The 24,028-nt window shown below is 43.9% G+C and overlaps 2 protein-coding genes and 1 non-coding gene across 4 annotated transcripts in view; 1 reads left to right on the top strand and 2 right to left on the bottom strand.

The window, feature by feature from the left end:
• Positions 1-12,799: 12,799 nt before the first annotated feature.
• CCR4 (C-C motif chemokine receptor 4) lies at positions 12,800-18,309 on the top strand. Of its 2 annotated transcripts, XM_027523672.1 has the most exons (3): positions 12,800-13,400; positions 14,490-14,576; positions 15,821-18,303. In XM_027523672.1, the coding sequence occupies exon 3, from the start codon at positions 15,871-15,873 to the stop codon at positions 16,948-16,950; it is 1,080 nt and encodes a 359-aa protein (XP_027379473.1). In that variant the 5' UTR covers positions 12,800-13,400; positions 14,490-14,576; positions 15,821-15,870; the 3' UTR covers positions 16,951-18,303. The 2 variants fall into 2 exon arrangements, with proteins under 2 accessions (XP_027379473.1, XP_027379472.1); XM_027523671.1 differs by lacking the exon at positions 12,800-13,400 and having other exon boundaries at positions 13,470-14,576; positions 15,821-18,309.
• The window catches only part of GLB1 (galactosidase beta 1), a 130,240-nt gene continuing 123,653 nt past the window's right edge, over positions 17,442-24,028 (bottom strand). Inside the window, exon 16 of the mRNA XM_027523668.1 lies at positions 17,442-18,671. Within this exon, the coding sequence (XP_027379469.1) occupies positions 18,651-18,671 (21 nt within the window). The 3' untranslated portion in view covers positions 17,442-18,650. The remainder of the gene's footprint in view (positions 18,672-24,028) is intronic.
• Positions 19,374-19,503, bottom strand: LOC113881100. The gene has a single exon (XR_003507952.1). It is a non-coding gene; the product is annotated as a U11 spliceosomal RNA (small nuclear RNA).

The following is a 24,028-nucleotide window of genomic DNA, read 5'->3' as shown; positions in this document are numbered from 1 at the left end:
ACCACAGCCATAATATAAAATAAGTAAATCTTTCTAAAAAATGTACTATTCAGTGGCTTTTTGTGTGTTCAAAGAGTTTTGCAACCATTGTCATAATCAATTTTAGAACATTTTTATCACTTCCAAAAGAAACCCCATACTCATTAGTAGTCACTCAGCGTTCTCTCACTCTCCTCTGCCCCAACCCTATGTAACAATCTACTTTCTTCATAGGTCCACCTATTCAGAACATCTCATCTCATATAAATGAAATAATATTTGATCTTTTGTGACGGGCTTCCTTCACTTACCATGATGTTTTCAAAAAGGCTTATCTATAATGTAGCATATACTAGTACTTCACTCCTTTTTATAGCTGAATAATATTCAATTGTATGGTAATACATTTTTTTATCCAGTCATCAGTTGATAGAGATTTGCATTGTTTCCATCTTCTGACTGTTTGAGCCTTCATTTACAGGTCTTTGTGTGGATATATGTTTTTATTTCTCTTGGGTATATATCTAGGAGTGGAATTGCTAGGTCATATGGCAACTCCTTTTATTTGAGGAAATTCCCACACTCCTTTCCAAAGTGACTGTACTATTTTACATTCCCACAGTAATATGTGAGTTTTCCAATTTCTTCACAACCTTGTCAATACTTGTTATCTGTCTTTTCAGTTATAGCCATCCTAATGGATATGAAATTGTATGTCATTGGGGTTTTGATTTACATTTCCCTGATGGTTCATGATATTCACTATTTTTTCATGTGCTTATTAACTGTATCTCTTCTTTGAAGAAATGTCTGTTCAGTTCTTTTACTCATTTCAAGTTTGATTATTTGTCTTACTATAAGAGTTTTTATATATTCTGGATACAGGTCGCTTATCAGACATATGTATTTTTTCCCATTCTGTGGGTTGTCTTTTTACTTGATGGTAACCTTTGAAGGTCCATCTAGTCAAAGCTATGGTTTTTCCAGTAGTCATGGATGCATGTGAGAGTTGGACCATAAAGAAAGCTGAGCGCTGAAGAATTGATGCTTTTGAACTGTGGTGTTGGAGAAGAATCTTGAGAGTCCCTTGGATTGCAAGGAGCTCCAACCAGTCCATCCTAAAGGAGTTCAGTCCTGGGTGTTCACTGGAAGGACTGATGCTGAAGCTGAAACTCCAATACTTGATGCAAAGAACTAATTGGAAAAGACCCTGTGATGCTGGGAAAGATTGAAGGCAGGAGGAGAAGGGGACGACAGAGGATGAGATGGTTGGATGGCATCACCAACTCAATGGACATGAGTTTGAGCAGGCTCCAGGAGTTAATGATGGACAGGGAAGCCTGGTGTGCTGCAGTGCCTGGGATTGCAAAGAGTCTGACATGACTGAATGACTGATCTGAACTAAACCTTTGAAGCATAAAAGTTTTTGTGAATTCCAATTTATTTTTTCTCTTGTTGCTTGTAGTTTTGTAATATGTCTGAGAAGGTTTTGCCTAATCCAGGATTATATTTTATAACTCAAAATATCTTAAATTATGACTAGGATTAATTTGAAGATGCTAAATTGTACCTTCTGTCACCTGCTGGTAAGATTCATTACCCTAATACTGCAGTTTTCAAAGTGTGGAATGTGGAGCCCTCTGGTGGGAACCAGAGAGTCTTTTAGAGCGTTTGCAAGCCCAAAACTAAGTTCATAATAATGAGATGTTCTTTGTCCTTTTCACTATGTTGATATTTGCACTAATGGTGCAAAAGTATTGGCAGGTAAAACCACTTGGCAGCATCACCACCTGTAGCTTCTGGAAAATTGCATTGTGCCTTCTTTAGAATGTAGAAGAAAAAAATTAAAAACACATGTACAGTTGACCCTTGAACAACATGACTGAACTGTGTCGGTCCACTTACAGGTGGATTTTTTCAATAGTAAATACAACAGTACTACGCAATCGGATCCAAAGGTGGGTGAATCCATGGATGCAGAACTGCTTCCATCGAGGGCCAACTTAATTTATACTTGGATTTTTGACTGCACAGACGATGGGCACCTCTAACCTAAATGTTGTTCAAGGGTCAATAGTAATTCTATGAATTCTTTAGAATTTAGAAGGTAAACTTATTTAATCTGGTATTAGTAGTAGTATTATAAAAATAGTTTTGACCTCATGGGCCACTTAAAACAATCCTGGAGCCCCTCTTGGGGCCCACGGACCATACTCCAAGAACCACTGCACTGCCAAAATAGATCCTTGATAGAAGAATTATTTGAAGTGCACTTTAAATTTCTACCAGTATCACTTTTATATTGAGGAATCTTTGATGTAAAGAAATACAAATTTGTGGGAGGGCAGTGGGGAGAAGGAAGGATTTATTACTTGCCCCAAAGAAGGAGAAAAAGGATCTTTTTCCAAAGGAGTTGCTCCCTGAACTGTAAAATTGGCTAATTTTTTTGAGGGGGGTAATTTTTAAACCAGGAGTATGTGCATATTCATGAAGGGGCTTGAGCAGAGGGGAATTCAGCATAGAATTGGGGCAAAGGTCAACAGAGTCCAAGCTTTAGTTGACTGAAGTCAGGAGGGTCAGCGTCATCATTCCATCCTCTACCTGGGTAGGGGCTTTAGATCCTCCAGAACCAGAACTGGTGTCAGTTGAGTGAAGCTCAAGTTCTTATGCCTTGTCATAGAAAGAATTCAGTGAGAGACACAGTGATAGGTAAGAAGGGGATTTATTTAGAGAGGTGCACATTCCATAGATAGAATGTGACCCATCTGAAAAGATGGAGAGCAGCCCTGGGAGAGACACTCCACAGAGTGTGGACCATCTCAGAAGGTAAGAGGCTAAATATCAACATTTAATTTAGTGTTCATACATGATTTTCAGTATATATGAAAGAGAGATCAAACCAGTCAATCCTAAAGTAAATCAGTCCTGAATATTCACTGGAAGGACTGATGCTGAAGCTGAAAATCCAATCCTTTGGCCACCTGATGCAGAGAACTGACTCATTGGAAAAGACCCTAATGCTGGCAAAAGTTGAAGGCAGGAGGAGAAGGGGACGACAGAGGATGAGATGGTTGGATGGCATCACCAACTCAATGGTCATGAGTCTGAACAAGCTCCGAGAGTTGGTGATGGACAGGGAGGCCTGGTGTGCTGCAGGTCCATGGGATCACAAAGAGTCAGACACGACTGAGCAAATGAACTGAACTGATACATGAAAGACAGTATATTTTAATTTCTAATTATTATATATCACTTTATTATATGTGATCATATTTGCGTTTGTTACTATATGTATAAATACAACACATCCAGCTTCCTGAATAATTTTTACATACTTCAGCTCTATATTATATAGAATCACATATTCCATCATACGTATGAAATCTGTGATTCTGTGTGTATGCACGTATGATCAGTCATGGCTGACTGCAACCCCATGGACTGTAGCACACCAGGCTCCTCTAAGACAGTATATTTTAAATTAGTACATTATATCTGTTTTTAACTTTTCTAAATTCTGTGATGAAAAGACTGTACATGCATATTGTCAGAGTGTGGCCCTTAAAATAACTGCCAGAATGAAGCGCTGATTTCTAGCTTGGGTGCAAAAATAATAGTCAGGATCTGTCCTATGGACACAACAGCTAGGGTAAAATCTTTATCATTCAACTACTTATGTGAATTTTTCTAGGTTTTAACCTACAGTAATATTTCTCCCCAAACATTCCAAACTCTGTAATAGTAAGCTGTGACTGCTAGACCGTGAGCTGGGAGGGAGCGATACTGTTGGTGATTGTCTTGAGCACATCCCTAGGTAAGAGTTTTGAAACTTAACTTCATGAGAAGGAATATTTCTTCATGTGTAAATTTTTCACATATTTAAGAATGGTAATATTCTTTGGATTTCCCAAAGTAATTCTAAACTGAATTTAAATGTTAGCTATAAAATAAATTTGAACTGAAAAGCTGATTATGTTTCTTCATAGCACATAACCCACAAGAGGCCCTAGTATGCAGATGAGGATGTGACAGTGATTTTGGAGTTGCCTTCAACTTTGGGGGAACAGAAGAAACTGAAGCACAAAACAAACTTAGAGAAGCTGAAAGAAGCTAAAGTATTTAAAAACATATTAAATGGGTGAGTTTAAATACTCTAGTTATTTCCTTATTTACAGTATAGGTGGTTAGAAGATTGTGCTCATGAATAAATGGTATAAGTTATGCTCAACATAGAAAATGCATTTCTTTGTTTCACTCACAATTCTAAAATCAGTTTATGTTAAAATATGTTTAACATAGCTTGACTGATGCTTTTGACCAAATCAGTCCCACTTCTCAATTATATACGAGTGATCCTTTTCAAGCATCATGTTATTGATCACAACATGTCTTTCTTTTTTCCTTAAATAAACCAAGACACTCAGGTAAGTATATATTAGAACTGCTAACAATGTGTGCATATCTCATAACGTAAAATGAGCCCCATTTAAAAAACAAGTATGCAGGAGGAGGGCTTTTATGATGCAGATACAGTGTTGTTCTGTGGATATTACATGAGCTTTTTATTACATTATGTCATTGTGTAGGTGTGAGTACTACTTATATAATATTTGCACCCGAAAGCGTATGTAAACAGGAACACACACAAGCTCACACACACATCTTCTAGTTTGATAACACAGACGAAGTATCAAAGTATTCAAAGTATCATTTTGTGTTATATAATGTTTAAATATTTTCAGAAAAGAGCAAAAGTAATTTTTGACATGATATTTTTAAGTACCATAAATAATGTATGAAAAATGTTTTCTGATTAAAAATACATTTTACTTTATACTAGGAATCACTTCTTACCTTGAAATGTTCTCAAATGTCATAGCACAAGAGAACCGCGGTGGCATTGTGAATATAAGGTAAATACTCAGTCTTTCCCAGGTGATGCAGTGGTAAAGAATCTGCCTGCCAATACAGGAAACATGAGACCTGGGTTCAGTCCCTTGGTGGGGAGGATCCCCTGGAGGAGGGCATGGCAATCCCCTCCGGTATTCTTGCCTGGAGAATCCCGTGGACAGAGGAGGCTGGCGGGCTGCAGTCCATCGGATCATAGAGTCGAACATGACTGGGCGACTGAGCACGCACGCATGCACACACTCAGTCTTTTCTGTTTCGTCTCCTTGTCCACATTGACTCCTGGCACTTAGGAAGGCGCGGCACATCCCAGCTCTTAGCCCTGTGGGGCTAATGTGTAAGCAGACTCTGGAACTGAGTGTTGATGTGGGAATGGCAGGGCTCAAGGAAGCCAGAGGAAAGAGAAGCGGGAGGACAGGGATATCTGTTCCTAAGAGATGGGCTAGATACTGTCTTGACATCTGGGAACACTGAGGAGGATGTAACCCTAAGGGAATATAGCCCAGTGTTCCTCCTGACAGCTTCTAAGCAGTTTTGTTTTTCTTTATTGAAAGCCCTGGGTTTTGCAGCTCGAGGCACCATTATTTAGCACAGCATGGAGCCATTAATTTTTGACAGATTTTTCACCTTCTCTTTTTACACTAGACCAAAAGAAGATGGCAGCAACAGACCATGGAACACGTCTGTACTGTTTTCCAGTCTCCACGGCCACCACCTGCCTCCACAGGCACCACCTAAGGATTCTCAGAGCTGCAGGAATGAGAGTTTTTTCAACTTTTATCCTCATGGTGACTCCCCATGCAGTTTCTTGAGGGCTGTGGTAAACCATTTCTCTGTAATAAAAATACCCATGATACTCTTTTCTCTACTGCCTCTTTGAAATGTAAGATGGCAGTATTTAAAAAAAAAAGATGGCAGTATTAAAATTGCTTATATTGAATGTACTGTCATTTCCAAAATTCTTCACATGGTCAAATAAAAATATTCTCTTTGAATATGCAAACCTGTATTTTATATTTTGTATCCCAACTGTGTTTAACAAGGAGGGATTGAACTTTGAGTTAAGGAGAGAGGAAGAACCTCACAGGGCTGACTTACAGGTAGAAAGTCAGGGTTGGAGGGAATTGGCTATTCCAGAGACAAGATTTGGTGGGTTGTATGTGTGTTGGGGGGGCTGCCCTGGTGGCTCAGTAGAAAAGAATCTGCTTGCCAATGTAGGAGACTCGAGTTCAATCCCTGGGTCATGAAGATCCCCTGGAGAAGGAAATGGCAAACCACTCCAGTATTCTTGCCTGGGAAGTGCTATTGGAAGAATTGTTGCTGAAGCTGAAGCTCCAATTCTTTGGCCACCCGATGTGAAGAGCAGACTCACTGGAAAAGACCCTGATGCTGGGAAAGATTGAGGGCAAAAGGAGAAGGGGGTGGCAGAGGATAAAAGATGGTTGGTTAGATAGCATCACCGGCTCAGTGGACATGAATTTGAGCAAACTCTGGGAGATAGTGAAGGACAAAGGAGTCTGGTATGCTACATACAGTCCATGGGGTCACGGAGTCAGACACGACTTAGTGACCGAAAAATGACAATGTGTGTTGGGTGGTAGTTGCTCTGGAGGAGGAAAGGAGTGTATAGTATGCTCTGAAGAACTGATGGAACATGTCGGTGTCTACCAGTATGGAAGGGACCTCTCTGTAGGCATGAAGACTCTGCAGCCCATCAACAGTGTCCCACTCTGTGATTATGCTAGTTCCCAGGGTCAGACAACTATAAAATCACCAGTGGGCATAGAGTTGCCGGGGGTGGGGCTGGGAGTTGGAGGGGTGGTAGACAATGTTTGGGGGGCTTCCTAATAATGTAAAAAGTCTATCTCTGAAAGTCATTGAAATTGGCCTCCATACTGAGGAATGGTTCAACAGACTCATAAATCAAATGATTACAGATATATTTCTACTGATTAGTATAGCAAAGATGAAAAGGCAGGAGTGTCTCCCCAGCCTGTTCCAGTGTTTGGCTTTCTTTATTGGGTGAATTTGAAGAAAGAGATGAGCAATGTTCTGAGATCAACAGCTTCTTCCAGACTGCCCAGCAGAAGCAGAGGGAGCTGACTGAGGAGCTGTGCTGCAGAGGTGGCTGCCGGGAGTGCGGATAGGTGTTTGGCACCTCCTGCTGGTCAGTGTTGAGTAGTAGGGGGGCAGTTAGCCATGAGCAGCTCCCCTGAAGCCCCATGGTATTCCCTTGACTGGAGGGCTGCAAGCCACCACCCTGCCACATGTCCTTCAGACAACAGTTTCATGAACCTGAGGCAGGCTGGAGCAAAGCCTTTCAATTGTTCTCTGCTCCCGACCCTGTTTTTCCTTTCTTTCTCATCTCCAGGCCACTGGTGGGTGGGGATGTCAGAGGTCAGGGCTCAGGAGCTCAGATCGGTAGGAGGGCTGAGTCCTACTCTGCCCAGAGCACCAGGGGGTACCTGGGGGGCAGACTGTGGGGTGTCCGAGCCTCACCCAGAAACAACTCCACCTCAGAGTAGAAATAGCCTCTGGCCGACAATCCTGGGCGGCATCTTCCCCTCAGTGGGTCTCTGACTGTAACATGGGGACCGCTTGTGTGGGAATGCAGTTGTTGGGCTCCAGGCTCCAGGTCTCTTCTGGTGTCAGTGGTTGCTTCTGAGAGGAGTAAGGCTGCTCTGTCTGTCTCTTTGAGATGATAGGATTTGTTCCTCGATGAACACTGGCCTCCCGCCTTCTCAGTGATACATTTGTTCATAATAGAATAATGCTGGTTTTGTTTTCAGAATTTGACAGTACTTGGGTGTTACATATAGCTCCTTGAATCCCAAGAGGGAATTAGCTGTTGTCTATCGTTGCCTGATGGGAAGGAAGAACTGTCAGGGTTGAATTCAGAGGAGGCGTGCTGCACGCTGGCTCTAAGCCAGCCCTGGTTTGCTCTGGGGCAGACGAAAACCTTCAGGAGCTCAAAGAAAACACTCAAGTGGAGGTTGACTACCCCATGGGGTATTCCCCAGAGCTTCAACTAGATGGAGGCTTCAAAACATATGCATCCCTGTGCTCACAGGTGGAGCTAACATTCAGCTGGAAAGAAAAGCATCCATAAGGTTATGGTTTCTCTTATTTCAAAGAAGGCCGATGTCAACGATGACTCCAGCCTTTGTCGGATCTCAGTTGTGATCAATGTCCATCCCCACCTCCTGCCCTGAGTATCACCGTCCCAAACGTTTCCTGCCCTTTCTCCGTTCCTTCCCTGTGACCCCACTGTTCCCTTAGCCTTGCCAGTCAGTCCTTACTTTGTGCCTTCATTTGGCAAATACGATTGGCAAATACCAGCTATTTTCAGGAGCCTTCCTTTTTTCCAACAAGCAGAGCCAGGTATGATTTCTGTCCTGTTACAGAATTGTGCTCAAATCTCACTTATTCAGTATTACACTTTATAGAAGTATCTCTCTACTTCATTGCATACTTCTGTTCAAATCTTTTTTATTTGTTATTTATTTTTATGTTCGGTTGTGCTGGGTCTGCCTTGCTTTGTCTAGTTGGAGTGAGCAGTGGCTGCTCTCCGGTTTCAGTGCGTGGGCTTCTCACTGCAGTGGCTTCCCTGGTTATGCAGACAGGCTCTAGGCCCACGAGCTTCAGTAGTTGCGGCTTGCGGGCTCTATATCATTGGCTCAGTAGTGGTGCACAGGCTTAGTTGCTCTGTGGCGTGTGGAATCTTCCCGAATCAGGGATCGAACTCAAGTTTCCTGTATTGGCAGGCTGATTCTTATCCACTGTATCACCAGAGAAGGCCTCAAATCTTATTTTATATAATGCATCTGTCATAATTATCTTCTCACATTGTCATCTTCTCCATGGGACTGTGAATTGGTGCCCTGAAACATGGGTATTTCCTCTTGAAATCTCATTGTTCAATATGCAGGAGATGTTCAGGAAATCTTAATCATTGAATAAATTTTCACCTAGGAGAATTGGTCATAGCTTAAATACTTAGGAAAAAAATCCCTTGGTTTTTTTGTTGTTATTGTTGTTTGCTAGGAAGATTGCACATTACTCTGTTCTCATTTATTACTAATTATATTTTCTAGTTGGTGAACTTTTATATCTTTTGCCTACTACTGAAGTCCTAAGTTTCTTTTCTAATGAATTTTTATTGAAGTGTAGTTGATTTAAATGTCTTTGTTATTTCATATAAAATAATTTGGGTAAGATATTCATTCAGCAAATAATATTAAGCATAATCCCACGTGTGACATTGTTTTAGGTGCTAGAGACATGTAGTTAACGACGAAACAAAAATCCTTGCATGTTGGGTAGGATTTTTCTACAAAACCATCTGTCCTGAGGGTTTTTTTAATTTTTATTTTTTAAAAAATATTTATTTTTGGCCGTTCTGGGTCTTAGTTGCAGCATGCAGGACCTTTGTTGCGGCGCAGCACTGGGTCCTGCAGGGTGGCTTCTGGGCCCTGGAGCGTGCAGGCTTCAGTAGCTGTGGCCTGAGGACTCCAGCGCGTAGGCTCAGTGGTTGTGATGCAGGGGCTTAGTTGCTCTGAGGAATGTGGAATCTTCACAGACCAGAGATGGAGCCTGTTTTCCCTTCGTTGGCAGGTGGATTCTTATCCACTGTACCACCAGGGAAGTCATGTTTTTTGCTTTTTGGTGGCGCTTTGCACCACGTGGAATTTTAGTTCCCTCAGCAGGGATTGAACCTGCACTCCTAGTGAAAGCTTGGAGTCTTAACCGCTGGACTGCCAGGGAAACCTCTGACCACAATTTTGGTTAGGTGGTATTTTATGATCATGTCATTTATACTGTCCTGCAGTCACTTCCCCTATCAACCTCTTGTATAATACTCTGGAATCCTTAGGAACCAGCCCTAATTGTCCTGCGGCTTGGGAACCAGATGACTAGGGACAACCCTTCTGTCTCAGGCCTACAAAGTTTCTCAGCTTGTTCAACAGAGAACTCTTGAAAACTAATCCCAACTGCTCGCCATATATAACCTGCTCCCTACAACTCTTAACTTGATGTTACTCTGTCCTTGGGTCCACCTGCTGTGTGGCCCTGCCTGGCAGCCTTCTCTCATTTTAAGGTGTGAATTACAGGTCTGACATCAGATCCTGGATGTTTTATCACCACTGCTCTGCTGCAGAGTTTCATGGAGCTCTTCCTGAAGGCCTTGGGAGTTTTTAGCTTCCAGTGTCAGACTTGCAGGTCCTGTATGTGGCTATGGGGATTTGGTCTTGAAGTAAGGCTTGGTCCACCAGGGGGCGCAGTAGTCTCACGCTATTGCTTTGTGTCCTAGTGAAGGTCTGTGTGATGAGGCTTATCACCTTGCTTTGGAGAGGGGTTTGCCCTTGGTATTTTTGTTGGTCACCTTCTCTGGTCAGGTTTCAGAAACTCAGCTCAAAGTCAAAAGATTTTGTCCATGAAATGCACTGTGTTGCCTTGAATGCACCACCTCCCTTCTATGGGTTCTTAAAATGTGATCCTTTTTTTGTGTATGTGTGGGGGTGGGAATATTGTTTAGTTTTGAAATCCTTACTGGAGGGAAAACCTATTTCGTGTTTCTTCAGGACAGTATCATTATTACTTTGCAAACCTGAAGAATGACTTTCTCCAGAACAGTAACTTTTGCAACTTGGAAACCTGAAACCTGCTTTTAACCTGAATACTGACTGTGATTGTGAAAATTGGTTGTGGCCCTCTAAGTCTAAATCAAAATATTTTCTGGATTCCTAATGATGGCTAACAGAAACACGCCAGGCTCAGCCATTTCAAGAGATGAAGCTAGTATATTCCTGTGTGTTTTATGCAACTTACTAATTTTCACAGCTGGTACCGTTTTGAACACCTATCTGGACCAGACACCATGCTAAGTGTTTTACAAACTTTGGCTCATTAATCCCCTCTTCATGCATTATCACCCCCATTTTTACAGATAAGAAAATTGAGGTTCATATAGCATACACGATGGCCCTGAAATCCAAACCCAGACTGAGCAGACATATGTGCTAGCCAGCACAGATCCAGACCTCTGACTTACTCACACATGGGGCCAGGGGCCTGTCACATGGCCAGTAAGGGGAGCACCGACTGGCTTTAAGGGACCATCTCAAGACCCATAATGACCGACCACCACTGATGACGATTTGGACATCCACATAGCACCAGTTCTAGAACTTCATCGCTTCTCCCCCTCCATGGAGGGTTCCACAGAGACAACACACTCAGATGGCCTTGCCCAAGGCAACTCGCCGCTCAAGGCTTCTAATTCCATGGTGGAACCTTCCTCAGGCTCTGCATTTCTAAAAATATGTCCATTTTATTGGTTACTCAGTATAATGGGTGTCAATGGATTGGTCAAATTGTTACCCAGGCAGCCCATATGGACCCCTGCTGGGGCCTTGCCCGGCTGAGACCCCACCTCAACAGAGAAGGTTCTCACTCCTTTCAGGTTCATGCAGCCAGAGGCTAAACCAAAACTGAGACTGATGCAGCTCAAGCTTTATTCAATGGCCCGAGAATGGAGAAGTGGGAACTGTGTTTTAGATGAGCTTCTTCCCGACATGGTACAACTTTGGGCCATGGCTGGGGGCAAGGGTGTCACTTAGTAGCTGATGTAGTAAAATCAGTGTAGAGTGAGACTCAAGGGCTGCTGGAGGTCAGATTCGTCTTGGTTCCAACTGATTCCATATGGGTTTTTGTTTTTCTATAGATTCCCTTCTTTGTCTCTGGACCCTGTGACTTAAAGACATGCATTAGCTCCTGTCCACGGGCCTGGTGTCAGCTCTGGCAATAACATATACCTGAGACATTTTTACTCTCTGTCTGCTTCCAGAGTTCGTGGTAATATTAGCACTGGAAAAGCACAACAATAAGGAACTGTACCATGCTCAGCATTTAACCTGAGCCCTGGCCAAACGTTCCCCCAAGCTTCTTTGTCCAGTTCCTTTTACAGAATCCTGTGCATCTGGCTCTGCAGTTTACCCGTGGGAACATTGCTCTAGCTTAGGAGTCCTCAGCCTCAGTACTGCCGGTCTTCCGGGCTGGGTGACTCCATCGTGGAGGGCTGCCCTGCGTGCGATAGGATTTTAAGCAGCGTTTCCAGTCTCTTCCCATTAGAAGCCAGAAGCAACTCCCCCACCCTAAATAAATCTTCTCTTTTATACATAAAACATATATATATATATATATATATGACAAGCATATTTACTATTTATCTGTGGTATTATTATTTATTTTGGCCATGCCGCGCATCTTGGTGGATATCAGTTCCCCAACCAGGGATTGAACCTGGGCCATAGCAGTGAAAGCAATAGAAAGCACTAACCACTAGACCACCAGGGAACTCCCCTATTTATACATGGTATTAAAATATTTTGTGGAGGATTTCCGTGGTGGTCCAGTGGTTAAGACTGCATTGGGGAACTGAGATTCCACATGCCACGTGACATGGCCAAAAAAAAAAAAAAACCCCAAATATATCATGGGGAGGTGATGACGAAAAAAATGTCTGAAAAGACTCTTTGGGATGGAGTGATAAAAAAAGGTTGATAAACACTCTAGTTCAATTTTTCAGTTCTTATTCATGCAACTTCCTCAGGAAAAATGGCATTTGTGGCTCTTTAAAAAAAGCTGAACCAAAGAGCCAAGCAACTGTAGATACATAGAAGGAAATAACTGAGACCTGGCAGGAGCCCAGGATACCATATGGAAAAAACTTAGGGCTGATGTCAGCCGCTTGGCTATGACTGGTAGGTGAACCCCAAGAAATCCTCAGCCAGGATCACTGTCCAGCGGAAGCTCTGCCATTTCTAAGTAGAAGAGGCTTGGGGGAAGGGTCTTCCTGTGGTGTGGGGGGCTTGGAACTGTGTTGTCATGTCACTTATTTATTGAGGACATTTATTGACTATGGTTGACCAGAGCCTCCATGTCACTGCCAGACACACACATCTGAATACACTTCCCTGCCCCTAACTATTATTCTTAAATAAATCTGGCTTCTCACTCTGACCTTCTCAGATCCCACTGTTTAGAGAACATATCGTGGCATATCTTGATTGCTGGTCATGGCGCATCCAGAATGGGGAAATAACAAACAGCTCGTTGATCCAGAATATAAAGGTCATCTCTATTGCACATAGCCAGCTAAACTGGAAAAAGAGGTAAATTAAAAATTCAACAAATTTTAAAACATTAAAAAGTTTCTCTCTTGAAAAACTGACTTCCCTCATCTAGCAGAGCGCAAAGCTTCCCAGCTTTCAGTTTGGGGAAATGAGTGAGTAACCTGAACCCAAGCGGAGAGTCACTCATTTTCTGCTTCTTACTTCTTTCAAAAAACCCCACTTGAACTCAGCGTGTGTAGCTGGGTGAGGAAGAGAGAGCTGGTGTTCACAGGAAGCCACGCGCCCTTCAGAGGCACCTGTCTTTCTTAGTGCACTGCTTCTGGAGCAAGCGGGCACTGCCTCTCAGACCTGCCTTGGAGCCACTTTCAGAAAAGCAAGGTAAGGGGGCAGACGGTGTGGGGCGCTTAGGTCCTCAGACCCTGTGCTGCTCGGCCCACAGGTGTGTGGGTTCTGGAAGCGCTGAAAGCTGCCCGGCTAGGCAGCCGGCCGATCACTTGGTCAGCCCGGTCATTCTGCTGGTTCGTGCCAGTTGGCACCTGTCCTTATTGCTCACACACAGCCCTCCCAGCCCTCATCTGACTGGCTCTCACATACTTAACAGCGCTTTCCTCCCGCATACATCTGGCTTAAACTATGTGCTCGGAACACACAGTTGATTTTCATTCACTATGTATACTTTTCCATTTCTGGCTTCTATCAAGACTCCCGGCTCAAGAAACACCAGCCCAATGAGGGCTGCAGCATAATCCCAGACATTTACCAGCTGTGTCGACTTCTGTTTCTTCTCCTGATAATTTCCTAACACCTCCTCAGCCTCTCTTATTCCTTTCCTTTTCACTGGTAAAATGATGGTGATAGACCAGAATTGTTATTTGTTTAATTGGAATTGATAATCATTTAACACAATTTTTTTTTTATTTTTTTGAGAACCTGCGATGCCCCAGGTCTTCAGCATCCCTTTGGAGGAATAAATCAAAACCTCTCTGAGAAACACATACTTTGGGTGTGTGGTGGTCAGAGTGGGAGATGGGGAATGTATGTGGAATTATTGAGCAATGTGATAGGGTTTTGATCAAGAATATCAGGGCGCCAACTAAGAAGGATGCAAGGAGAGGTGGCCTTGAGGCAGAAAGCCGCCTGCCTTGCTCTGACTCACATGTGGACATGTGTGTAACTTTCGGAAGATTTTAACCTCTTCATCTGCGAATTTAGACAGGAAATGAGGGTGGTTGTGAGCATATGTGTAAGGTTAAGATTGTAACCTCATCTGCCAGTTTAGATAAGAAATGAGGGTGGTTGGGAAGGTAGAGATTTTATTTTTGGCTATGATGTGCCTTTTCTAGATCTGTCCTGCTAATTGATACTCTGATATGATTCATGCATAAAATTGATCTTTATATGCAGTTCTGATGAAAAGACCAAAAATTTCCCTCAACTTACCCAACTGAATGTTGCGACCTTCCATAGGGCCTGGAAAAACACATTTGCTGCTTTTGTGTCGGATTGGCCCAAGAGTGCCCAGTCACCCAGCCGGGGAGTCCAGGTGCGTTCCAGGTAAGACAGCGCTCCAGAGCGAACATAGGACTTGGGTGTGGTGTGCTGGGGCCCACCTGTACCAGCACTCAGGAGCTGATTGTTAAATCTTGAGAAATTTTGTGGGGCAGTTGGTGATTTGACCTTGGCCATGGTGGGAGTGTTTGGGCTTCCCCAGTGGCCCGATGGTAAAGAATCTGCCTTCAATGCTGGAGATGTAGGTTCGATCCCTGGGTTGGGAAGATCTCCTGGAGGAGGGCATGGCAACCCACTCCAGTATTCTTGCCTGGAGAATCCCATGGACAGAGGAGCCTGGGGGGCTACAGTCCAGGGGGTTGCAAAGAGTAGGATACGACTGAAATGACTTAGTGCACACACGTGGTGGGAATGTTTACACCATGGAAACCGCCAAGAGCCACACATCAGAGCCCCCCAGCCCCACCTCCTCACCCTCCCAGACCTGGTTCACCTGCAGCACGTCACTGGGACTTGGGGCCCAAAGAATACATTCTCTGTGTGGCTGTGTGGTTTTCGGAAGACACTGAACTTCTCTGAGACTTTCGTGAGTCATCTACACCACGGCTCAGTATGGTTATTGGGCTTAGAATACCAGGTTTTATTGAAAGAAGTGTGAGAACGGGAACACACGACTGGGATTGAATGCACACTACCAGTGAACATGTTCTGAAGTCTGTAAAGAGCAAAGCACACAGAAGGAATTAGAATTTTTATATAAAAGCAAGAGGTCAACCTGGTTCCTTTCTAGCCTGATGATTTACCTAAGTCATCTCTGAATTTTGGGCATTACAATCTGAAGGGGAAACATGCATAGATTTTCTACCTTTTTTTTTTTTGGATTTCATGTCAGAAGGCCCTGGGTACGGTACTGTTGGGCAGGTCATCTGGTCTTGTCATTTCTGTGAGTGATTTCAGTAAATGCCAGACTAGCTTTCAGAAATACATCCTTGAAGAACAGCTCATTGAAAGAAGGTTTTACTTGTCCCACTTACAAATGGGAGAACCAGAGCTCCCAGCAGTGGGGCAGGAAGAGTGGCAGAGCTGGAGTTTGGTGTCTGTATGCCACCAAAGGGCAGGATTCCTGCACTGTGGCTGACTGCTCTTCAGTTCAAGGACCTGAGCCCCTCAGTGCCGGGAGCTTGGGATGAGTGTCTGATGATCTGGGCAAAGCAGCTGTGCTCTGCACACAGCACCGTTCTGATTTGTTTCTGTTCTGATAGAAATCTGTTGGCTCTTCCCCTCATTAGGTTCTTTTGGCTGGGCTCAGAGCTGCCTTGAGGAGCCTGTAAATCTGAAAATGAACCCCACGGATATAGCAGACACCACGGTGGATGAAAGCATCTATAACAGTTATTATCTCTATGAAAACCTGCCCAAGCCTTGCAACAAGGACGGCATCCGGGCATTTGGGGGGCTCTTCCTGCCCCCACTCTACTCCTTGGTCTTTCTCTTCGGTCTGCTTGGCAACTCCGTGGTGGTCTTGGTCCTGTTCAAGTACAAGCGGCTCAAGTCCATGACCGACGTGTACCTGCTCAACCTCGCCATCTCGGACCTGCTCTTCGTGCTCTCACTGCCTTTCTGGGGCTACTATGCTGCAGACCAGTGGGTGTTTGGGCTTGGCCTCTGCAAGCTGATTTCTTGGATATACCTGGTGGGCTTCTACAGCGGCATCTTCTTCATCACACTCATGAGCATCGACAGGTACCTGGCCATCGTGCACGCCATCTTCTCCCTGAGAGCCAGGACCTTGACTTACGGGGTCATCACCAGTGTGGCCACGTGGTCAGTGGCTGTGCTTGTCTCCCTCCCAGGCCTCCTGTTCAGCACGTGTTATACTGAGCGCAACCACACCTACTGCAAAACCAAGTACTCTTTCAACTCCACGCGGTGGAAGGTCCTGAGCTCCCTGGAGATCAACATTCTAGGGCTGGTGATCCCCTTGGGAATCATGCTGTTCTGCTACTCCATGATCATTAGGACCTTGCAGCACTGCAAAAATGAGAAGAAGAACAAGGCAGTGAAGATGATCTTTGCTGTGGTGGTCCTCTTCCTGGGGTTCTGGACCCCTTACAATGTGGTGCTCTTCCTGGAGACCCTGGTGGAGCTGGAGGTCCTTCAGGACTGCACATTTGAGCGACACCTGGACTATGCCATCCAGACCACAGAGACCCTGGCTTTTGTTCACTGCTGCCTCAATCCTGTCATCTACTTCTTCCTGGGGGAGAAATTTCGCAAGTATATTGTACAGCTCTTCAAAACCTGCCGGGGCACTCTGGTGCTCTGCCAATACTGTCGACTCCTCCCAATGTACACTGACACCCCCAGCTCATCTTACACGCAGTCCACGGTGGACCATGACCTCCGCGATGCTCTGTAAAAACTGAAAATGCAAGAAACAGTTAATAAGCTTCCCACGTTGAGAGCTTATTTAAAATTGTATCAAAGTGACAGTTTCCTGAACAAGTACAGGGGAGAAGAAGAATTATATCCACTGCAAAAAGTAGGGCTTCTCACCCGGCAGTCACGTTTTCTTCCTGCCAAGTACAAGTTCAGTGTGACCAGAGTTCACCTGGACTGAGGCATCCTTCCTTGGTGCGCCAGGCTTTCCTGCAGGGATGAGTAAACCTGAGGAGGCTTCTGAGCAAGCTTCAGTGAGGAGAGAGATGATTTGGGAACGGGAAGACCATTCCCTTCCAACCTGAACTCATGGGATTCTCTGGAGGGGTTTGTAGAGAATTGACTGGGGGAGTAAAGCGCTAATTCTTGCTGTGAAAATGAGGCCTTTGAACTGCTACTAGCTTCTGTGAAACAATATAGAAAACCTTGGGCACACTGTCCCAGTGTTTTCCTGATCATATCTGAAGCACGGTGTACGCCACGAAGCCAGGTGTCTGCAGAAACAACTAGTAAAGGAATGAAATTAGATCTGGATTCTTTTATTGTGAAGGATTATTTGTTAATGAAAGCCAAACTGCCAATGCTGATAACAAGTATAAGCTTAAGAAGGCATTAGAATGGTCTGATTCCTAAACATGAAATGCAAGGCATTAACAAATCTAAACGTAACTTGTGGAAATTCAAACACAGTTTCATTTGCTTATGGTGTGTTTTATTTTCATTAATACATGAGTATTCACATTTAAGAAGTAATACATAGGCCCAGATACATTTATCTGGGGTCTTTTACTCATTTACAAACATTTCCTTCAAAACCAAAAAATAACAAGGACTAATCAAGTAAGAAGACAGTGCTTCCTTAATCACTTCAAAGTGCCTGCCATAAAGTAAGGCAAAAATAGTCCACTAAAAGTTAATGCTGATATGGCATAAAAATGACTTCCAAAAAATTTGGAATTGTGAAAAGTGTCATCTTTTAAAATATTGGCCCTGCTTTTTAACTTTTGGATGATTCAAAACTTCAATCAGTCACTTCTTACAAGTCATTTCAATTATGTAATTAATCATTAAGAGAACTCTCTGTTCTTACAGCCTTAATCAGAATTAAGACTTACGAAGTCTAAGGATATCTGTAATTGCTCCAAAAACAAAACCTACTTTGCAAACTATTACCTGAGCTAACCAGTTTAAAGTGCTTCTGTAAATTTACACATTATTGCATGCTTTCCATTTATAAAGAATGCATTTCCAGAAAATTTATTTTCACAAGGTGATTTTAACAGGGTAAGTTGATATTGCCTTTCTAGAAATACAATAAAAGACAACAAATAGACCTGTGTATAGTTTTTCCTGGTTATGTGTATGTTTGGTCTCCCACTGGGGATGAGCATCTGAGCCGCCAATGTTCCTGTTGTCTGGCTTGATCATCTTTGCTACACGTTATAGAAGAAATCCACGTTCCCGAGAGGAAGAATTAAAGGCTTCAGTGTTAAGATAACCACTTGGGATGGAGAAAGGAGTCACTACTCATTGTCACAAAAGTGCTTGGGGATGAGAGTGGATGAGGAGTGGGGACAGGAGGGGTTCCTGGGCAGTCCTTAGAAAACCCACATGACACGGCAGGGTCTGCAAATTATACTTCTGTGTTTCCTCGTGCGTCTGAGCCATTACTTTCCTCTCTTAGCCTTGGTTTCCTCTTATCTGTAAAGCAGAATAGAGTTCAGAGTGATTGAAAAAAAAGATGACTACTCAAAGTATCTATGTTCCTTGGTCATAAAGTGTGGTTTTGAACTTCCTAGCCAGTGGCTACCTCCCCTTTCCTCTTAGAGCTTGAAGTTTCATTCATTTAATCAGTAGGAGACAGAAATGTAAGGACACCAAAAGACAGAGACTAAAGACTCTGACGCTGGGAGGGATTGGGGGCAGGAGGAGAAGGGGACGACAGAGGATGAGACGGCTGGATGGCATCACCGACTCGCTGGACATGAGTCTGAGTGAACTCCGGGAGTTGGTGATGGACAGGGAGGCCTGGCGTGCTGTGATTCACGGGGTCACGAAAAGTCGGACTCAACTGAGCGACTGAGCTGAACTGAACGGAACTGAACCACCGGGGTTTTACTGTCCCTTTAGTGTCCATTACTCTAATGCTCACTGAGGCTGCAGACCACACAGCTCCTGCACCCCATCCGAGGATGGGGTCACCTATCACCTCCAGGACCTCAGGGCCTCCCTTGCTCCAAAGTTGGGAGCTGTCCCCTCAGGATGGGAATTTAGAACCTCTGGTGATACCCAAACATAACCCTCTCAGCTCACTGGAAAGAAAGTTCCTTCCCCTTCAGTAACAAACATAGAAACCCCAGCTTGATTTCTACCAAGTTTGGTTTTGCTTTTTTTTTCTTTTTAAAGGGTGCCAGGACCAACAATCACCAGCTACCCAAGAACCAAAAAATTATACTTCCAAAATCTCTTGATGTTGATTCTGCAAAGAACAAGAGCTGTCCTACGTGTGCCTCTTGTGACAGAAACCCTTTTTAAGGTGGGTTTACAGAATTGAAAGAGACATGTGTACCCCAGTGTTCATCACAGCACTGTTTATAATAGCCAGGACATGGAAGCAACCTAGATGTCCATCAGCAGATGAATGGATAAGAAAGCTGTGGTACATATACACAATGGAGTTTTACTCAGCCATTAAAAAGAATGCATTTGAATCAGTTCTAATGAGGTGGATGAAACTGGAGCCTATTATACAGAGTGAAGTGAGCCAGAAAGAAAAACACCAATACAGTATACTAACGCATATATATGGAATTTAGAAAGATGGTAATGATAACTCTGTATGCGAGACAGCAAAAGAGACACAGATGTATAGAACAGTCTTTTGGACTCTGGGAGAGGGAGAGGGTGGGATGATTTGGGAGAATGGCATTGAAACATGTATAATATCATACAAGAAATGAATCACCAGTCCAGGTTCCATGCAGGATACAGGATGCTTGGGGCGGTGCACTGGGATGACCCAGAGGGATGACACGGGGAGGGAGGTGGGAGTGGGGTTCAGGGTGGGGAACACATGTACACCTGTGGCGGATTCATGTTGATGTATGGCAAAACCAATACAATATTGTAAAGTAATTAGCCTCTAATTAAAATAAATAAATTTAAATTTAAAAAAATAAGGTAAGTTTAACTGTGTGTTTTCATTAGGACCATTCTTCTCTTGCTGCACCATGTCTAGCTTCTGGGGAACACAGTTCAGTTCAGTTCAGCCGCTCAGTTGTGTCCAACTCTTTGCAACCCCAGGGACCACAATACACCAGGCTTCCCTGTCCATCACCAACTCCCGGAGTCCACCCAAACTCATGTCCATCGAGTCAGTGATGCCATCCAACCATCTCATCCTCTGTTGTCCCTTCCTCCTCCTGCCCTCAATCTTTCCCAGCATCAGGGTCTTTTCAAATGAGTCACAGACTAGGTGTAATTTCTTTAAGAACAAAAGAAAGAGGTTTGCTTTTCAGATGGTGTCATTGTTTTGGAATAAGACAGAAGTTATGGCTGCACAGCATTGTGAATGTACCAAATGCCACTGAATTGTACATTAAACACTCTCCGACATAAATCACAGCAGGATCCTCTATGACCCACCTCCCAGAATATTGGAAATAAAAGCAAAAATAAACAAATGGGATCTAATTAAAATTAAAAGCTTCTGCACAACAAAAGAAACTATAAGCAAGGTGAAAAGACAGCCTTCAGAATGGGAGAAAATAATAGCAAATGAAGCAACTGACAAACAACTAATCTCAAAAATATACAAGCAACTCCTGTAGCTCAATTCCAGAAAAATAAATGACCCAACCAAAAATGGGCCAAAGAACTAGACATTTCTCCAAAGAAGACATACAGATGGCTAACAAACACATGAAAAGATGCTCAACATCACTCATTATCAGAGAAATGCAAATCAAAACCACAATGAAGTACCATTTCACACCAGTCAGAATGGCTGCGATCCAAAAGTCTACAAGCAATAAATGCTGGAGAGGATGTGGAGAAAAGGGAACCCTCTTACACTGTTGGTGGGAATGCAAACTAGTACAGCCACTATGGAGAACAGTGTGGAGATTCCTTAAAAAACTGGAAATAGAACTGCCATATGACCCAGCAATCCCACTGCTGGGCATACACACTGAGGAAACCAGAAGCGAAAGAGACATGTGTACCCCCAATGTTCATTGCAGCACTGTTTATAATAGCCAGGACATGGAAGCAACCTAGATGTCCATCAGCAGATGAATGGATAAGAAAGCTGTGGTACATATACACAATGGAGTATTACTCAGCCATTAAAAAGAATGCATTTGAATCAGTTCTAATGAGGTGGATGAAACCTAATGAGGTGGATGAAACTGGAGCCGATTATACAGAGTGAAGTAAGCCAGAAAGAAAAACACCAATTCAGTATACTAACGCATATATATGGAATTTAGAAAGATGGTAATGATAACCCTGTATGCGAGACAGCAAAAGAGACACAGATGTATAGAAAAGTCTTTTGGACTCTGTGGGAGAGGTGGCAGGGGATGATTTGGGAGAATGGCATTGAAACATGTATAATATCATATATGAAATGAATCGCCAGTCCAGGTTCGATGCATGATACAGGGTGATCGGGGCTGGTGCACTGGGATGACCCAGAGGGATGGTACGGGGAGGGAGGTGGGAGTGGGGTTCAGGATGGGGAACACGTGGTGGATTTATGTTGATGTATGGCAAAACCAACACAATATTGTAAAGTAATTAGCCTCCAATTAAAATAAAAAAGAATTGTACATTAAAAAATTTTTTGATTTATTATTATTTTTTTTAATCACACTATGCAGCACGTGGGATCTTAGTTCTCTGCTGCTGCTGCTGCTAAGTCGCTTCAGTCATGTCTGACTCTGTGCAACCCCATAGACGGCAGCCCACCAGGCTCCGCCGTCCCTGGGATTCTCCAGGCAAGAACACTTGAGTGGGTTGCAATTTCCTTCTCCAATGCATGAAAGTGAAAAGTGAAAGTGAAGTCGTTCAGTCCTGTCGGACTCTTAGCGACCCCATGGACTGCAGCCTACCAGCCTCCTCTATCTATGGGATTTTCCAGGCAAGAGTACTGGAGTGGGGTGCCATTGCCTTCTCTGCTTAGCTCCCTGACAAAGGATCAAATCCTTGGATCAAATCCCCTGCAGTGGAAGCCTGGAGTTTTAACCTCTGGATGACCAGAGAAGTCCTGAATGGTAGGTACAGTTTTAAATGATTGGTTTTATAGTGTGTGAATTTTACCTCAACAACAACAAAAAGAATAATAAGAAATAGCCCTATCAGTATCTGTCCATAATAGTCACTCAAACTCTATTAAATAAAAAAGTGTCACCTGCTTCCCAAGAGAAGGAAGAATGCTGGGTGATGTATAGACCTTTATGGAGATTTTTCATAAGAAACTCTTATAACACTCTGGGACATTTTATGCAATGATTTCTGATTTGTTGGGAGTCTGTCTTGTACCACGTCGGGTGGTAGGTGATGGAGAGGAGGATAGGATAAAGGAGTGGACTCTGCATGTATAGATTGTAACTTGAGACAGGAATACACAAGATCAACTGCGAAGCAAGCAGGACAGACACAATAACAGAGTCACAAAGAAAATGCTTCAGGACCCCAGACGAAGAAGGAATCAATGTCAGATGTCAAACTTCGACTAGCTTTTGAAGTTGGCCTTATAAGAGGAGCCTGATTTTGGTGAATGGAAGGGAGGAAGGACATTCTAAGCTGGTGAAATTGCACATGAAAAGGCAGATGCTGTGTCAAGACTGCCCCTTGTGGTCAGGGAGGGGTGAGCAGGTTTTTGTAGTTAAAAGTGAAGAGGGGTTGGGTGCGGAGAGAACCAAAAGAGGAAAAGCTGAGACAAAGGAAAACTTAGGGACCTCATTTTTGGCGGCAGCTTTGAGCTCCTGGGACAGCGGCCATGCTGCATCAGGCTGGAGGAGACTGTTGGGGTTGTGGGGTGCTGTCCACACACCCTGTGCTGAATGAGTACTCACCCCATCCGTTCCAGGAGCGCTGACACTTGGGGCTCTCGGCTGGTCTCTTCAGGACTGTCCTCCCAGGGGAGCAGCTCACTTCCAGCGCCTGAGTCTTGGAGGGAAAGAAACACTCGCTCCCTTGCTTTCAACTGGGACACGCTGATAAGCCATTCCAACCGCAGAGCTGCCCGTAAGATTAGCTGAGCCTCTGTTGCGGCTACACTGTGGTGTGCCCAGCGCTGCCTCCTTCGTGCCCTTACAGATGTTGTTCCCAAGAGGCCTCCCCAGTAAATCTCCTGTATGCTCATCTCAGAGTCTGCTCCCAGGAACTCAAGTCTAAAGTGGGAATTCTGGATCATCGCCTAAGATAAATAGGAGTGACCCCAGGTGTGGGAAAATGAGGGCGCATAGAGTTTGCAGCAGGCTGTCCATTCATCACCCTTTGGCTAGCAACCCCATTTGACTCTTGGTTCATGTGCTTCCCTGAGTCAACCTCGCCTTTGCTGTCATAATTCACCTGCCTCAAACCCTGAGCCATCATCCCCACACCACTCTCTTTCTGTTACGGTAAGAGCTCAACGCTACCCTTGGCCATGAGGTCCTGTATTCTGCACTGGTCTGTGGCTTCCTGGATTCAATGAACCAGACACAAGTTCCATTCATTTCGGGATTCACGATACTTCACTCCTGAATGGCCATTATCAAAAAGTCTGTAAATAGTAAACGCTGGAGGGAGTTCCCTTATGGTCCAGTGGTTACGACTTTCACTTCACTGCTTAAAATGCCCAGACCGGGTCAGGGAACTAAGATCCCACAAGCCAAGTGGTATGACCACCACCACCACCAACAAAAATGGGGAAAAAAGAACGCTAGAGAGAGTGTGGAGAAAAGGGAACCCTCCTACACTGTCGGTGGTAATGTAAATTGGTGCAGCCACTAAGAAAAACTGTATGGAGGTTCCTCAAAAAATGAATAATTGAGCTGCCATAATCTAGC

The sequence above is a fragment of the Bos indicus x Bos taurus genome, chromosome 22 (genome assembly GCF_003369695.1).
Source record: "Bos indicus x Bos taurus breed Angus x Brahman F1 hybrid chromosome 22, Bos_hybrid_MaternalHap_v2.0, whole genome shotgun sequence".
Classification (NCBI taxonomy): Eukaryota; Metazoa; Chordata; class Mammalia; order Artiodactyla; family Bovidae; genus Bos; species Bos indicus x Bos taurus.
The sequence above is the reverse complement of the archived record's forward strand: the minus strand, read 5'-3'. Positions and strand labels throughout refer to the sequence as shown.